The sequence below is a fragment of the Bos indicus x Bos taurus genome, chromosome 15 (assembly GCF_003369695.1).
Source record: "Bos indicus x Bos taurus breed Angus x Brahman F1 hybrid chromosome 15, Bos_hybrid_MaternalHap_v2.0, whole genome shotgun sequence".
Lineage (NCBI taxonomy): Eukaryota > Metazoa > Chordata > Mammalia > Artiodactyla > Bovidae > Bos > Bos indicus x Bos taurus.
This window is the reverse complement of record NC_040090.1, coordinates 5,522,019-5,539,526: the sequence shown is the minus strand read 5'-3', so window position 1 is coordinate 5,539,526 and position 17,508 is coordinate 5,522,019. Positions and strand designations below refer to the sequence as shown.

The following is a 17,508-nucleotide window of genomic DNA, read 5'->3' as shown; positions in this document are numbered from 1 at the left end:
GCACGACTGAACGACTTCACTTTGACTTTTCACTTTCATGCACTGAATAAGGAAATGGCAACCTACTCCAGTATTCTTGCCTGGAGAATCCCAGGGACGGGGGAGCCTGGTGGGCTGCCATCTATGGGGTCGCACAGAGTCGGACATGACTGAAGCGACTTACCAGCAGCAGCAGCAGCCTAATTTACAGGATTACTGTGGAATGTAAATAAGGTTACATATACAGAACTTGATGCTTAAAAACATGTAAGTTTCCCCTCCTTCCTCTTGGAACCCCCATAGTGTTATAAATTTAGGAGGTCCTCACACTGTTCCAGTGGTAGTAGATTCTAATAATTAAGGTTATGAGTTCTGGACCTACATAGAATGAGATACTGGCTCCAAAATTCACTTGGAGCATAATCACAGATAAAATATATAACCTCAGCTTCTTCATCTATAAAATGAATAATACTGTAATTAACTCTGAGATCTGCTGTAAAGATATGATGAGTTCACTTATATAACAGCTTAGGACAGAAACTGGTATATATGAAGATAAAACATTTAGTAAATATTCATTGTCATTGACATTATATTTGTCATATCAATGGGTATATTGTATTATTCTTACTATACATTTTGAATAGCTTATTTAAAATGTGTAATATTGTAACATGGGATAAAATATGGATAAGACATAGCACAGTTCCCCTGCCGTAAACAATCTGCTCTTTCTTACCTGAAGGCTGGGGTTTCTCACTTTGGGGAAACATCCTATCATTAAGCAAAATCTTTCTCTTTGGTCTGGGTTGAGCTGACTTCCCCACATTTCTGAAAATAAATGTACTGCTTATTTCAGCCAGTTTTTTTTTTCTTTCTTTCTTTTGAATTAATTAACCTTATCCAAACTAGACAGATGTTTATGTTCTCCTAATTTTTCTTCATCTCAACTAAACTTAGGAAAAAGAAACCTACCACTTAAATATCATCCATTCAAATAGCTTGTTTGAAAATTTCATCATACATTTTTTCTTCTGCATAATCTTAGAAGCATACTGGTGCTTTGATTTTATTTTTTTTTAATATATCTTCAGTTCCTTCACTGCAATACTGTCCACTTATCTGCTGGGGCAGTGCATTCTTCTTCATATTAAACTTTTTTCCATAATGGAATCCAAAGGACTAATAATATGATTAAATTTGTGAAATATGAAAAGACAAGTAGATCTAGTAATATTTTGATAGCTGTGAGACATGGCACTGATAATTTTAAGAGCTCATGTGCAAATCACAATTCATGATAGTTGAAGCCAGGTTTTCCAAAACAGTAAAAATAGCATTTTAAAGTTTCTGGAATTTTTCAAAGGTTAGTTAGAAGGCTTAGATTATAAATACAATCAGAATGATTTAAATATTCATTTTAAGGAAAGTCACTATTATAATTAGGAACTGGATTTAACTTACCAGCTGCTTAACTCATCAGACAGATTTCTTATGAGGCTTCACACCTAAGATAAAGTCAGAATTTTAAAAGTTATCATTTCCATGCAGTAATCCGTCTCTAATTGCGTAAAATTTTACAAGAGAACTCGTGAGTTCCACTGTTACAGATATACTTGGTAAATTGAACTAATTTTGAGATTATTTTTTAGCATGCAGTTTTTCCATTTCTAAAAAATAAATGTGACTGTGATATTTTACCTTTGTCTCTATAAAAAAGTTACATATATACATAGATTTGTGTACATATATACCCCTAAAGGAGATCAGCCCTGGGATTTCTTTGGAAGGAATGATGCTAAAGCTGAAACTCCAGTACTTTGGCCACCTCATGTGAAGAGTTGACTCATTGGAAAAGACTCTGATGCTCTGGGAGGGATTGGGGGCAGGAGGAGAAGGGGACGACAGAGGATGAGATGGCTGGATGGCATCACTAACTCGATGGACATGAATCTGAGTGAACTCTGGGAGTTGGTGATGGACAGGGAGGCCTGGCGTGCTGCGATTCATGGGGTTGCAAAGAGTCGGACACGACTGAGTGAGTGATCTGATCTGATCTGATACATGATATATTCTTCTTGATGTTAAATTGGCATTTAAGGAGAATTCTGACAAAATGTGTAATATAGAAAAGGTCTCAGTCTCTGAAGATATAGAAATTTCCCATCAGTATACTTCACCAATGATGTAAATTGTAGCTTCAATTTCTACCTAATAAATAAATATGCCAAAGTTCTTAATTGCATTTCCCTATTGCATCAACATCCAAACCACTGAGATCAGACCTGGGACATGGAGACTATGAGGAAATGAGTATATAGTGACTATGGACATGGAGTATATAATACTTATTTGTCAGGACAGGGCAGAATCAGTTAGCTGAGGCAGACTGAAGTGAGCTGCCATGGGAAATATTGAGAACCCTACAGCTAGAATTAAAAGTTCAGAGAGTAGACCCAGGATTTAAGACTTAATTTTTCTTGGGGAGAAAACAAAAAAAAAAAGCTTGTTAGGGCATTATAATTTCTGGCTGATGCCTGGAAAAGACTCCTATGCTTTACCCCTATGCTTTTTTTTTGGAAGCTCATATGCCCCCATGGACTCTCTTGCAGATGTGCAGACAATTTCCCAATTTATCTTTGTAAGGCAAACTCCTTTCTAAAAAGATATACTTTTTCTGATTGAATTTTCCATATGTATATTACAGAAAATATATTTTTAAAAGAACTATAACAAAAATAAAATGGTCTCATAAATTTATTCATATAAAAATATTTACTATCTCTTAATTCTAAAAGATCTGACTTGGACAAAACATACTATGGAGAATGCATTTGTTGTTTAGTCGCTAAGTTATGTCCCACTCTTTTGCAAATCCACAGAATGTAGCCTGCCAGACTCCTCTGTCCATGGAATTTTCCAGCAAGAATATTGAAGTGGGTTTCAGTTTCCTTCTCCAGGGGAACTTCTTGACCCCGGGATCAAACTCACATCTCCTGCATTGGCAGGTGGGTTCTTTACCACAGAGCCACCAGGGAAGCCCTAGAGAATGTATTTAGTGGTGAACAAAACAGCCTTTTTCCTCAGTGAGGCTGGAGACTAAGGAAAGAGACAGACAATGAAATAAACAAGAATCTATAGAAGTTTTAGTCAAGTGTAAATCTTGGACATTTTTATGTTATACAGATATTTATTCCTTCGGAGAAGGCAATAGCACCCCATTCCAGTACTCTTGCCTGGAAAATCCCATGGATGGAGGAGCATGGTGGGCTGCAGTCCATGGAGTTGCCTCTTAAATTTTACTTTATGTAATTTCATAAGACGATTGTATTTTCTCATCCATTTTTTACCTGAAAATGTAGTAATAATATTTGTTGAAAAGTTGAAATCATACGACTGAATTCATCTTTTAAAAAATTTGCTGCTGCTGCTAAGTCGCTTCAGTCGTGTCCGACTCTGTGCGACCCCATAGACGGCAGCCCACCAGGCTCCCCCACCCCTGGGATTCTCCAGGCAAGAATAATGGAGTGGGTTGCCACTTCCTTCTCCAATGCATGAAAGTGAAAAGTGAAAGTGAAGTCGCTCAGTCGTGTCCGACTCTTAGCGACCCCATGGACTGCAGCCTACCAGGCTCCTCCATCCATGGGATTTTCCAGGCCAGAGTACTGGAGTGGGTGCCATTGCCTTCTCCGTTAAAAAATTTACTTAATCTTTTTTTTGTCTGAAAGCTTCTAAGATCTTTTCATGTACCATTGAATTTTTTTAAACAGTCAATGGGTATCTGTGAATGGATCTATTTCTATAGTTTCTTTAAAGTTTACCATTTGTCAAAGGATACATTTTAAAAGAAAATATAATTGAATTTTTATGCAAATGATGGACATGTCAAAGATTCTATTGAATTTATTACTAATATTTAGTGTACAAACCAGTAAGATGTTACCACCAGTTCAGGCAACAGTTCACCACATCTTTATCATCAGTATGGAGTGCTAAAATGAATTTATAAGTTGATGCAAAACTAGCCAAGTATCCAAAGGGCTGTCATTACTTGCACTTCACCTGACACAGTTTGAATTTCTATGGCCAGACATTGTTGACATTGATATTATTTTGTGTGAGTCAACTTCTCTATTTTGAGTTGTAAAACATCTTAGCCAAAAATAATGAAAGGTAGATAATAGCCTGAATGCAAGAACTAGTAAGGTCACTCACTAAATTACAAAGAATCTCACTGTTTTTTCTTGATATTATATGTGCTATTAATGATCCAACTGAAGAGAGAAATATGGCTGATGCTCTTGAAAAGCTGAGAAGGGAGGAGATCACAGTGCTAAAGTGAAGGAGTTAAATCATAATTCCCTGGTTAATGACTGATATTGACAATGAAGTGTTTGCTTGCTTATCTTATTAAACTATAGTTTATTTACAATGTTGTATTGGTTTCGGGTATATAGTCATGTGATTCAATTCATATATATGTGTGTTCATATGTATGTATATTTTCCATCTCAGATTACTTTTCATTATAGGTTGTTACAAGATATTGAGTATCGTTTCCTGTGCTGTACAATAGATCATTGTTGTTTATCTATTTTATATTTGGTAGCCTGTATCTGTTAGTCCCAAACTCCCAATTTATCCCTCCCCTCCCCTTTTCCTTTTGGTAATCATAAGTTTGTTTTCTGTGTCTGTGAGTCTTTTTCTGTTTTGTAAATAAGTCCATCTGTGTAATTTTTTTTTCTTTTAGAATCCACATAAAGTGATTGCAGATATTTGTTTTTCTCTGTCTGACTTATTTTACTTAGTAAGATAATTTCTTGGTCCATTCATGTTGCTGCAGACTCCAAGTATTTTAATAATCCACATTCACAAATTTTATTTCAAGAATAAAAATAAAACAGAAACATTTGTGTTAATTTTTGAAGTTTTATTTTTCAATAATACAAGTTTGGTTGGTTGGAGGATAGGGCTTCTGAAGCAGAGGGATATTTTGAGGGCGGGCTGGTCTTCTTATTAAAGACCCTGCTTATATCACACCAGAAGGTGATCTTTCAGTTTCCTGCTCTGTTATGTTCTCTGACATGTATACTGTGCATGCCCTATCTAGGAGTTTTCAGAGAGCTGTCAAGAACTAGGTTTAAAACAACAACAAGCAAATATGTTAGGATCTTTCTATAAGAATTTCTAGCACATAATATTTTTAGATTTATTTGTTGGGTATTTTAAACTGAGTAATAGAACTATGGTATTTTTCTTTTTTATATTATGAACCCATTTTAAGAATCCTCAACATTGACAACTCATTTTTATCTAACATGGCTCTCTCTACAACTTGAAAATAAATTCTCATGCAAGTACATCATATCCACGAAGTTTTTAAAAGACTTTTGAGATTCTACCCATTCTTAATCACTTATCTAGTGGCTTGATCTTGCTCCTAGTAATTTCTGACATTGGGCAAAGGTGCTCCAGGATGGCTTTCAATTCCTACTGAAAAAACTGCCATTAACTTGAACAGTGCCAAAGATGTGACCATTGACTTTAAGTGATATTCTCCACTTGCCCACTCTAAGAAAAAAATAATTTCACCAGTAATAGGTGCCCATTGCACACTGTGTTGTCCTTAGTCACTCAGTCATGTCCTACTCTTTGTGACCCCCTGGACTGTAGCCTGCTGGGTACCTCTCTCCATGGGGATTCTCCAGGCAAGAATACTGGAACAGATTGTCATGCGCTCCTCCAAGGGATCTTCCCAACCCAGGGATTGAACCCAGATCCCCCACATTGCAGATGGATTCTTTACTGTCTGAGCCACCAGGGAAGCCTAGTAATAGGAGCATGACATTAATATGAGCCCCATTCTCACACCCTCACTGCTCCAAAAGAAAGTTATTATCAGAATGGTTACATTTCTGAGCATAATAGGAGACTGGGCAATAAAATAGCTCATATGTGTTGAGCACTTACTGTGTGACCAAGCAGTGTTTCAGTCCTGCACATATCCTCACTAGACTGTGTGCTGGGCTATTATTATCACTTGATGGATGGTTTATTGAGCATCTGTCCTAGTCCTCATAGTTAGTAAGCAATTCTGGGTCCAGAACACATGCCCATAACAAATATATACTATCAGGTGCTAGAATTAGCCAGAGTTGCCGTTCACATTTACATGGACAGAGTTGGGAGAGACAATTCCTTTGAACAAAAGAAAAGAGATTGATGTGGGACTTAGGTAAGAGTACTGGTGTTGTACATATGAGAAGCTCCAGATTACCACTGGCTACAAAATTATCAGAGTAGAAAGCTATATTTTTAAGAAATATAGTTGCAGGCCCAAAATTTGGTCTTTTAGAATATTCTTTAAATGATGCAAGTAAAATGTTGGAATTATCTTCTAAATCATTGCTACCCAGAATTGGCTTTATTGAATAGAGTCACATACAAGAATGGGCTCTATGGGTTCTCAGTGTTGATTTGTATTACATGATACCTTTCATAGTCTACTGCTAAATATCTAAATTGATTACACAGCCAAAAGATCAAAGGGGAAGAGGAGATATAAATAAGAAAACAAGAAAACTAGAAAAGAGCACACAGCAGAGAGTCTGGATAAATCCAGGGAGTTGTAAGCTTTTGTTCATACTTAAATCTATATATTGCTAAAACAAAATGAAACAAAAAAGCATATAAGGCAATTATTATACATTTTAAAGTCTTCAGTGTAGAAAATTCATATATTCGACAAGTTCAGTGGTGAAAATCAGAGGTATCTTTTAGTTCATTTCCTTTCTTACTGCAATATGGCACCAGAGTTTCTTTATGGCATTCTTCATCTCCACGTTTCTCAGCGTGTAGATTAGAGGATTGAGCATGGGAGCAATGATAGTATAAAAAAGAGCAAACACTTTGTCTTCTGGTAAAGTAGTTGCTGGTCGAATGTAAATGAAGAATAAAGGAGCAAAAAAGAGGACCACCACAGTGATGTGGGAACTGCAGGTGGAGAGAGCTTTGTGGCGATTCTCTACAGAGTGGGACCTGACAGTGTACAAGATCACAGCATAGGATATCAACAAGACCACAAAAGTCACCAGGCCCATGAGGCCCGAATTGGCGATGACGAGGAGACCGATTCTGGTGGTATCCGTGCAGGCCAGCTTCAGCAAAGGATACACATCACAGAAGTAATGATCTATTTCGTTGGGGCCACAGTAGGGTAAAAAGATGGCCAGGAGGAACTGACCAAAGGAATGAAGGAACGCCCCAGCGCAGGAAGCAGCGATCATGGCCCCACACTTCTGTCTGGTCATGATCAGAGTGTAGTGCAAAGGCTTGCAGATGGCCACATAGCGGTCATAGGCCATTCCTGTGAGGATGAAGACCTCGATGCCCCCAAACAAGTGCATGGTGAAGAGCTGTGTCATGCAGCCGTTGTAAGATATGGTCTTCTTTGCTGCCAGCAAGTCAGTGATCAACTTGGGGGTCACAGTGGAGGTGTAACAAAGGTCTGCGAGGGAGAGGTAACTCAGAAAGAAATACATGGGCTGTTTCATAAGTTGACTGGAGGCGATGGAAATCGTGACAAGTAGGTTTCCAATCAGAATTGCAATGTAACAAAGTAAGAATAGGAAAAAACAGAGAATTTCAATTTCCTTTTTCTGAGAAAGTCCTAGGAGAATAAATTCTGTGATGTTATTCCTATTTTCCATGACTCAGAGCAGTTTGTAGCCACCTGAAATTAGTTATCAATCTTTATAAATATGTAAATATGATGATGTATATTATTCCTTGTCATGGCCATTTTAAAATGGAAAGCATTCAAAACTTGAAGAAAAAGATTTGATTTTTATTTTGAAAGGCTTTCCTTGCATTCGTTTTGTCCCTTTCTGGAAAATATTAATTCCTGATAAACGACTTTGATACCTGATATAAATATGCTGTAGAATGCAGCATATTTATGCAACCATTCTATTAGCATGTAGTATCGAACATAACTGGATATTATGTCCTGGTAGAATTCAAGAACTGGTGCTGTAGAAAAAATCAGTCATCCTTTTCTTTTTCTCACTATTTGTTATTGAGAAAATAGACACAAGAATGAAACCTTGAGAGAAAATAAAAAAGCACTTATATGTGGATGTTATATGTGAGAAATTTCCTTCCATCTATCCTAGGTGGAAATGTGATAAATAGAAAAAATCAACCAATTTGGAATCATGAGGTATATATCCATGGCCAAAACCAGCTATATGTCTGTTGTACCTAATTTACCAATGTGATTAATTTACAAGTGTGCTTAATTTACAGATAGAATATTATATTTTATAGTCAAACAAAAGGGTAACAAGCAAAGTATAATTACCTCTATTTTTTCAAAAGGTATCATCACAAACTTTAAAAATATTTGTCTTTTACATTCAGTAAGGCATTTGAGGTTAATAGTAGGTTTCACTTGAATTTTATTTTTTTTTTTAAACCAGAATTTTATAAATTTATTTATCCAAGTTTAAAAATATTAGTTTTCAACTTACTGTGACACTGTTGTTTTTTTAAAATAATACTTATCAGTACCCATTGGCTTTTAAGTTCAGTTGAACTGAGGTTAGAATTTTAGTCTCATACAGTGTCTTACTCACTTGCATTAATTGGTTTCTTTCTAATCAGTGTACTCAAGCTGTTCAACTCTTCCTAATAATCAGTCATCCTGAAAATGTTTGCTTCTTTCTGTTCCTACATCACATGTCTTAGTAACTCAGGCTGGCTTTTCTCTCTTCCATTCCTGTTATTTTTACCTCCTCCTCCTAAACACTGCTGTAAAGTAATGTAAGACCAGCTCTAATAATATGCTTATAACTATTACACCTTTGAACAAACCAGTACCTTTCTATTGGCAGAAGTTCAAGAAGCATAGACTAGGGAGAACTACCGAGAATTAATCATTTCACTAAATCACAACAAAATTCTCTACTTCAACTATATCAAACACAAGACCTTAATATTTAAAATATTTTATTTCATTTACTCCAAACTTCAGAACCAATATATTCACAAGTTATTTTCAAATCTGTAACGCTCTTCTCCTTATTCTTCATTTTCAGTGAAAATGCCATTTGAATCTGTGTACATAAGGTAGGGTTTGGGAGAGAAAATCTGCAAATCTATCTAGTGTATGAGAGTCATCACCAATGGCCACAAAATGACATTTAAATATGTAACAACTGAATAGTGAAGAGAGGATATTTGTAGTGAAATAAGCCATCTCATTCAACTAACAACTACATTTTACACTTTTAAAATAATTCCCAATAATTTAAAAGAATGCAGGGCTCTATTCTAACTTCTCCCCTAAATTATATTCTTCTGATTTGGTGGGAAACACTATAAGTTATATATTCAATCACAGGTTATTCTTTATTTAATATTTGACTTACTGTGTGAATTGATCAATTAACATATCTTCTCAGCTTTTTTTCCCTTCTGATTTATCTAGAATCCTACCTCTGAAATTCTTTATCAGATAGCAGGTCAAATCATATTTGAAAAATACAATGTAAATGCCATTTTGGTAAGTGTGTTTGCAGACTAAAAGTGGAAAATCAATGAAATGATTATGAATTACCAAGAAAATAAACAAAAACTTTTAAAATGCAGATTCTTTTGTCTTACCAATACTTGAATATTTCAGGCAAATTGAAAATTATTTTTAAAAAATTTAATCTTGAAAATGCACTCAGTCTAGGCCATTAGAAAGAGAGGGAGTATGTGAAAAATACCTATAAATTAATTTGCATTTTAAAATATAAAAGCTGTATAATGCATGACTCAAAACTATAATCTATATTCCTGAACAACTTGAAAGCATTTTCCCTATTTTCAGTTATTTCTATGGGAAATAAGAAAGTGTGACTTATATGTCTACAAGCATCATATTCATATTTTTTTAATTAATAATTATATCAACAGAAGATATTCTTTAAAATACTGGACTATTAGGAAAATGAAGCAAAATATTGTCTCCTTCATCTCATTGTACTATTTTCTAACTTGTTGGCATGAGTATGCCACATCCCTTTTTTGTATTTCAGTTTAAGCATCAATAAGCAACGGGAGTTAAACTATATATTTAAGGATCTCTGCTAGACCCTAACTCTTTGTCCATGGTTCCGATGTAAATTTTGAGGAGTCAATGGCTGGATGTTGCTGACTATTATTTTCCAAACAAATCAGAATAAACTTACAACTTCCCTCCAGGTTATTGTCTCTCATTTCATTTAAGGTTAACTGATCCAGTCTCAGAGAGAAACACAACTCCTCCAGCTCTCCTTTTCCCTGGATCCTTTATAGCCTGATATTTTAAATTCCCTTTATCCAGTCCAGGTATATAGAAGGCTCCATCATCTGTAGTTCAAACTTAAGTATTCTTCTCTGGAATCGCTAATGATTCCCTGAAGTAGTGAACCTGGACTAGCAGTTTCAAACCAATCTTTGCTCAGTACTATCACACTGTATTAAACTGTGAAATCTGCGACTTCCAGGTAGAGTTTACTACCTACAGCCCACCATGCCATGGTTACTCAAATACTCTATGTCTTGTGGTTCTTAAGAACTATCTACCTTGCTTCATATTTTTTGCTATTAAGTGCTTTAGCTTATCTCTCCAAAACAATCGTATCTTGGTGAGAGTTAGAGCCAGTGCCTCATTTTCTCCCTAACCTGGACATAATGAAAAACAAAACCAAACAAAATTTATGCCATTCAAATCTATGTTGAATAGTGAACACTTGACTTTGGAACAGATTATATAAACTTTCTGAGCCATTTTACTTGTTTAATCCCTAAGGAAAGGAAAATAAAACTCATTTCTTTTGGATGTGGGAAAAATTATTAACCAGTTATCAATTACTAGGTGTCAGGAATTGTGGTGGAAAAAAGATTAAAATCATCTAGGAGGCTTTATTGAAATTCCCATTTAGTAAGTTAGTTACCTAGTTCTCCCATAATAAGATTGTGACTGGATAATGATGAATTGTGAAGGATTTGATGAATTAGATTATACAATACATTCCCCATTTAATCAATTATATGGCACTGTGTCTCATCATGAATTAAATTATTAGTTCTGTTAGCTTTCCCATTATATCCTCACTCTACACTTTGATTATTTTAAGTTCCAGTATGTATTTGTCAAATAAATAAATTTTATTTCAATATTTGATAGAATGAAATGAAAAATCATTTTAATTACATGTCATTATCATTATAATTATTTTGTCATGTACTTAAGAGACATAAAAACACAGAACGTTTATAACAAAATTTACTTCAGAATGACAGAGACTCAGAAAGATCACCTTAGAATTGCTCTCTGATTTTTGCTAGTATTCTATTAGAAAAAATCGTTTGAAGGTCATCTAAATTCATCCCTGTAACCTTTCCCCACTTCTCACTCCCTTGGCTTACTGTGGAGACTACATGCTTAAGAGTCGTCTTATATATTAAAACTCAGTCACTTGCCCTAAAACCTTGGTTGTCTCAAACCTGGGTGGTCTCCAAAATGTACAGAACTAAATCTGACCACGCTCTATTAGCCACTCTTTCATTTATTCTGAATATTTATTCAGATCATCTTCATTAACCTCCTATTTTAATAGCCCTGTCTTGGCCAAATTGTAATAGAATAAGTGGTGTTTTTAAATACAGGAATGAGAAACTCAAGCTACAGATATGGCACATTCAGGCAATTAACAGAAAGTAAGAGCAGAGTGATTTAACATACTCTGTACTTCTTGAGTTTTTCCTTAACAGATTTTCTGTATCCTTTACTGAAATATAAGTCACCAAGTTTCTGCTTTACTAGCTTCCCTTTAACATTCCCCAAGTTATGAAAAAATGTTTATCACTGTCATTTTTATTACTTAATGCAATTTACATAGGAAGGGTAAGTTATCACACATGAATTGTACAAAAAACATGTAACCATGAAAGAAATGCTCTGTATTACCAGGTAGATAGAGCAATAGTTTCAAATGTTGACTGTATGAAAATGTGGTTAAAGTTTTCTAAAAAACATTAGCCAAGGGGCAAATGTTCATTATATTTAAATAACAAATTCTATAAACATATTGATCTAGCAACAGTGATTAATTGTGGATTGATTAAAGTAAAGTTAACGCATGTCCAACTCACCAGATACTTGGCTTAAGTCTCACTTACATGTAATATTTCACAGTACCATAATGTAAATTAACCAGTAAATTCTATGCCTATGTAGTAATATGTGTCATTATACAAATAATTCTGTAGAAATCTGAAAATAGAGCTTACCTGGTCTCTAAGGTAAGGTGTCCACCTTTTTTCTTAAGCAAATTCAAAAGGCTTTTCCCAGTTTTATTTTAATATTTAAGAGAACAAAATGGTGCCATCATTTATGTTGACAACTATTCTTTATTTATCTTTAAATAACACTTTTATTATATTCTATTGTGAACATTAAAATAAAGACAACACAAGGTTCCTATCTGATTTCTAAGCAACTTTAACTGGGAGATATTTAACCTGCAGACATTTATTGTAGTATCTCTGTGAGTTTGGAAATTCCCTTTGGGATAATGTGACCAAAGTGAAGCTGAACTTTTCTGAACATTATTCAGAGACCTAAAAATAATTATATCGACAAAGTCATATTTTCCCTCTGTGTATTTGGAAACTAAGTACAAATCAGCTTCTGTTTTATTATGGGGACAATTGTGAGAAAACTCTAATGACCTGAAAAGAAATCTCATAATACCCACACTTAAGAAAGAAGAGGTTCAGGATCATTAACCAGTAAGAGAATGCAAAACAAAACCACAAAGACATACCATTTCATAGTAGCTAGGATAGCTGTAATCAAGCATTAAGTGTGATGATGTTGTGTAGACATAGGAATACTCATAAAATGTAAAGTAAGAATACTCATAAAATGTAAAATGATTTAACCTCTATAGAAAAGAGTTGGTCAGTTCCTAATACAGTTAAACATGAAGGGATAAAAAAAAAAAAAAAAAAAAAAAAGAAAGAAGAGGCGAAGAAAGAGAAAGAAACTCTGAGTTGCAGGTAAAAGGAAAACATTGATGCTGCCTCAATTCAGTTTGTGGAGGGTGCTGGCTATTCCAGCATGCATCTCCTATAAGTCTATTAATAATAAAACCACTTTGAAAAGTTACCACAGTCTGTTGTCCCTTCGTCCTCTATGTCTTTCACTGTTGATTTTTCTGTCCACAGTTCACCCAAATAGCTCCCTTATATACCTCATCCCTGTAATGGAAGTTTAATACCAAGTCTTTTTGTGGTTACTTACGTTTTTCTTATTTCTCAGTAACATTTTGAGACAGTATTTCCTCTTCTCTGACAGCATTTTATTCACGCTCCAGAGACCATATTCCTCAAATGTTTACATTTTTAAAAAATGGCACTTTAACAACTTTAAGTGCACGACTCAGTGGCATTGCTTATATTTACAATATTGCATAATCGCTATATATTTCCAAAACATTTTCATCACTCTAAACAGAAACTTTGCACCCATTAATAACTCCTCATCCTCCTTTCCCTCTGCCACTGATATCCTTTAATATACTCTGCCTCTGTGAATCTTCTTCTTGTATTTCATGTAAGTGAAATCATGCAATGTTTGTTTCTCCTATCCTTATTATTATTATTTAAATTACTTAGTTACTTCGGCTGTATCAGGTCTCAGCTGTGGCACAGGAATCTCTCATTGTGTTCCCTGGGCTCTTCACTGCAGTGGGGGGTATCAGTTGCTCCTCCAGAGGTGGGATCTTAGTTACCAATGAGGGATTGAACCCATGTTCCCTGTGTTGCAAGGTGGATTCTTAACCACTGAACCAACAAGGAAGTCCCCTATCCCTTTTTTCTACATTGCAATTTAATCTTGATTTCTCACAAAATTCTTTTTTTTTTTTTTTTTACAGTCTCTTTCTTGAGTCCAACTGTTAGGTAGGTAGAATAGGGAAAAGGAGTCCAAAATGGCAGTGGCTAAAAGACAAGGAAGGTCCGAGGACCAGAGTGAAGACTTCAGGCAGAACAAACAGCACTCCTGGCTAAGCCCAATTTGCATAGGGCAAGCCCAGGTGGAGGAAAAAAACCTATAAAAGGAGGAGCCAAAGCGCTTTCTCACAGACTCTCTCTCACGTGCATGTGCTCTTTCTCTCTCTCTCTCACTCTCACTCTCTCTCTCCTGATATCTTCTAAATAAAATAGAGCTGTAACACTGATTTACTTAAGAGCTATAACACGGTTTGTCCAAGACACGAGAGCTGTGATGCGCCAAGGGCTTTAATGTCCGTTGCTCCAAATCTTTGTTGTGACGAGACAAAGAACCAAGGAACACACACTCGAGTGACATTTATGGTGCCATGACTCGGGCTTAACCTGGCTGAAACAACCTCCGAGGGGAAGAGGCCAAGCACAGCAGGAGCCCAACCCAGTGAAGCTCCCGAGCTAGAAGCGGAAGGCAAAGAAACCCAGTGCAGGGGAAGGCCCATCGTGCTGGAAACTGGGACAGTGAAAAACAAACTCAGCAGAAAGCTCACGCGGCCCAGTCAGATTCCAGAAGACCTCCAGTTAAGGTAAGAGGTCCTCGCTCTTATGGCTGGAGGGACCTTTACAATCTCTTGTTTCTTGGTTCCTCGAACCTCCTGCGAACAGGCAGGTGGCAGGGGGCACAATTGAGGGACTCTGGAGAGGCTACTCCTCAGCATGTCCCAAAGGCGCTATCTGCTGAGTCCCAGTAGCTGTTACACAAGTCGGTGGGGGCTCTTCTGTCCTTTCTCTTCTCTGTGCCAAGGATCAGACCAATTAAACTGTGAGCACCAGTCAGATATTTAGCAAATTTTCCGGCGGGCTATGAAGGGGATTCCTTGGCATGTTTTTCCCACTGCTTTTTCCTCCTGTCCTTCAGCTCTCTCCCGGGACTCAAGCCTGGCCAAAACTAATGAAACTCAGGCTCTGATGTCTCATTGAAAAAAATTCATTGTGAGACAAAGCGATAAGAGGTGGATTTCTTAGGATCCAGAGAGAAGCCACTCTTCAGGGTGCAAACCATTGCCGAGGGCAAGGGCTGGGGCCACAGTATTAGGCCTGGCTAGGTTTTGTGATGGAGAAGGCAATGGCACCCCACTCCAGTACTCTTGCCTGGAAAATCCCATGGACAGAGGAGCCTGGTAGGCTGCAGCCCATGGGATCCCTAAGAGTCAGACACGACTGAGCAACTTCACTTTCAATTTTTACTTACATGCATTGGAGACGGAAATGGCAACCCACTCCAATGTTCTTGCTTGGAGAATCCCAGGGACGGGGGAGCCTTGCGGGCTGCCGTCTATGGGGTGGCACAGAGTCAGACATGACTGAAGTGACTTAGCAGAAGCAGCAGGTTTTGTGAGGGGGTGGAATTCATATGCTAATGAGTGAGAGGATCATCCCAGCCATTGGGGAATCACTCACTCCTCCCTCTTTTGACTGTGCCTTGTGTCTTCACAAGAGAAGACTCTACACATGGACATCACCAGATGGTCAACACCGAAATCAGATTGATTATATTCTTTGCAGCCAAAGATGGAGAAGCTCTATACAGTTAACAAAAACAAGACCAGGAGATGACTGGGGCTCAGATCATGAACTCCTTATTACCAAATTCAGACTTAAATGGAAGAAAGTAGGGAAAACCACTAGACCATTCAGGTATGACCTAAATCAAATCCCTTATGATTATACAGTGAAAGTGAGAAATAGATTTAAGGGCCTAGATCTGATAGATAGAGTGCTTGATGAACTATGGAATGAGGTTTGTGACATGGTACAGGAGACAGGGATGAAGACCATCCACATGGAAAAGAAATGCAAAAAAGCAAAATGGCTGTCTGGGGAGGCCTTACAAATAGCTGTGAAAAGAAGAGAAGTGAAAAGAAAAGGAGAAAAGGAAAGATATAAGCATCTGAACGCAGAGTTCCAAAGAATAGCGAGAAGAGATAAGAAAGCCTTCCTCAGCAATCAATGCAAAGAAATAGAGGAAAACAACAAAATGGAAATGACTAGAGATCTCTTCAAGAAAATTAGAGATACCAAGGGAACATTTCATGCAAAGATGGGCTCGATAAAGGACAGAAAAGTTATGGACCTAACAGAAGCAGAAGATATCAAGAAGAGATGGCAAGAATACACAGAAGAATTGTAGAAAAAACATCTTCATGTCCCATATAATCACGATGGTGTGATTAGTGACCTAGAGCCAGACATCCTGGAATGTGAAGTCAAGTGGGCCTTAGAAAGCATCACTACAAACAAAGCTAGTGGAGGTGATATAATTCCAGTTGAGCTATTTCAAATCCTGAAAGATGATGCTGGGAAAGTGCTACACTCAATATGCCAGCAAATTTGGAAAACTCAGCAGTGGCCACAGGACTGGAAAAGGTCAGTTTTCATTCCAATCCCAAAGAAAGGCAATGCCAATGTTCAAACTACCACACAATTGCACTCATCTCACACGCTAGTAAAGTAATGCTCAAAATTCTCCAAGCCAGGCTTCAGCAATATGTGAACTGTGAACTTTCTGATGTTCAAGCTGGTTTTAGAAAAGGCAGAGTAACCAGAGATCAAATTGCCAACATCCGCTGGATCATGGAAAAAGCAAGAGAGTTCCAGAAAAACATCTATTTCTGCTTTATTGACTATGCCAAAGCCTTTGACTGTGTGAATCACAATAAACTGTGGGAAATTCTGAAAGAGATGGGAATACCAGACCACCTGACCTGCCTCTTGAGAAATCTGTATCAGTTCAGGAAGCAACAGTTAGAACTGGACATGGAACAACAAACTGGTTCCAAATAGGAAAAGGAGTATGTCAAGGCTGTATATTGTCTGCATAACTTCTATGCAGAGTACATCATGAGAAACTCTGGGGTGGAAGAAACACAAGCTGAAGTCAAGACTGCTGGGAGAAATATCAGTAACCTCAGGTGTGCAGATGACACCACCTTTATGGCAGAAAGTGAAGAGGAACTCAAAAGCCTCTTGATGAAAGTGAAAAAGGAGAGTGAAAAAGTTGGCTTAAAGCTCACCATTCAGAAAACTAAGATCATGGCATCCGGTCCCATCACTTCATAGGAAATAGATGGGGAAACAGTGGAAACAGTGTCCGACTTTATTTTTCTGGGCTTCAAAATCACGGCAGATGGTGACTGCAGCCATGAAATTAAAAGACACTCATTGGAAGGAAAGTTATGACCAACCTAGATAACATATTCAAAAGCAGAGACATTACTTTGCCAACAAAGCTCCGGCTACTCAAGGCTATGCTTTTTCCTGTGGTCATGTATGGATGTGAGAGTTGGACTGTGAAGAAGGCTGAGCTCCGAAGAATTGATGCTTTTGAACTGTGGTGTTGGAGAAGACTCTTGAGAGTCCCTTGGACTGCAAGGAGATCCAACCAGTCCATTCTGAAGGAGATCAGCCCTGGGATTTCTTTGG

General features: G+C 37.0%; 1 protein-coding gene across 1 annotated transcript; it reads right to left on the bottom strand.

Moving 5' to 3' along the window:
• Positions 1–6,758: 6,758 nt before the first annotated feature.
• LOC113906056 (olfactory receptor 4P4-like) lies at positions 6,759–7,691 on the bottom strand. Its single transcript, XM_027564067.1, has one exon. It carries the CDS (start codon positions 7,689–7,691, stop codon positions 6,759–6,761), a length of 933 nt encoding a protein of 310 aa, XP_027419868.1.
• Positions 7,692–17,508: the final 9,817 nt, after the last annotated feature.

Coding starts and splice junctions, on each gene's coding strand:
- LOC113906056 (XM_027564067.1), bottom strand. CDS start 7,691: ATGGAAAATAGGAATAACATCACAGAATTTATTCTCCTAGGACTTTCT.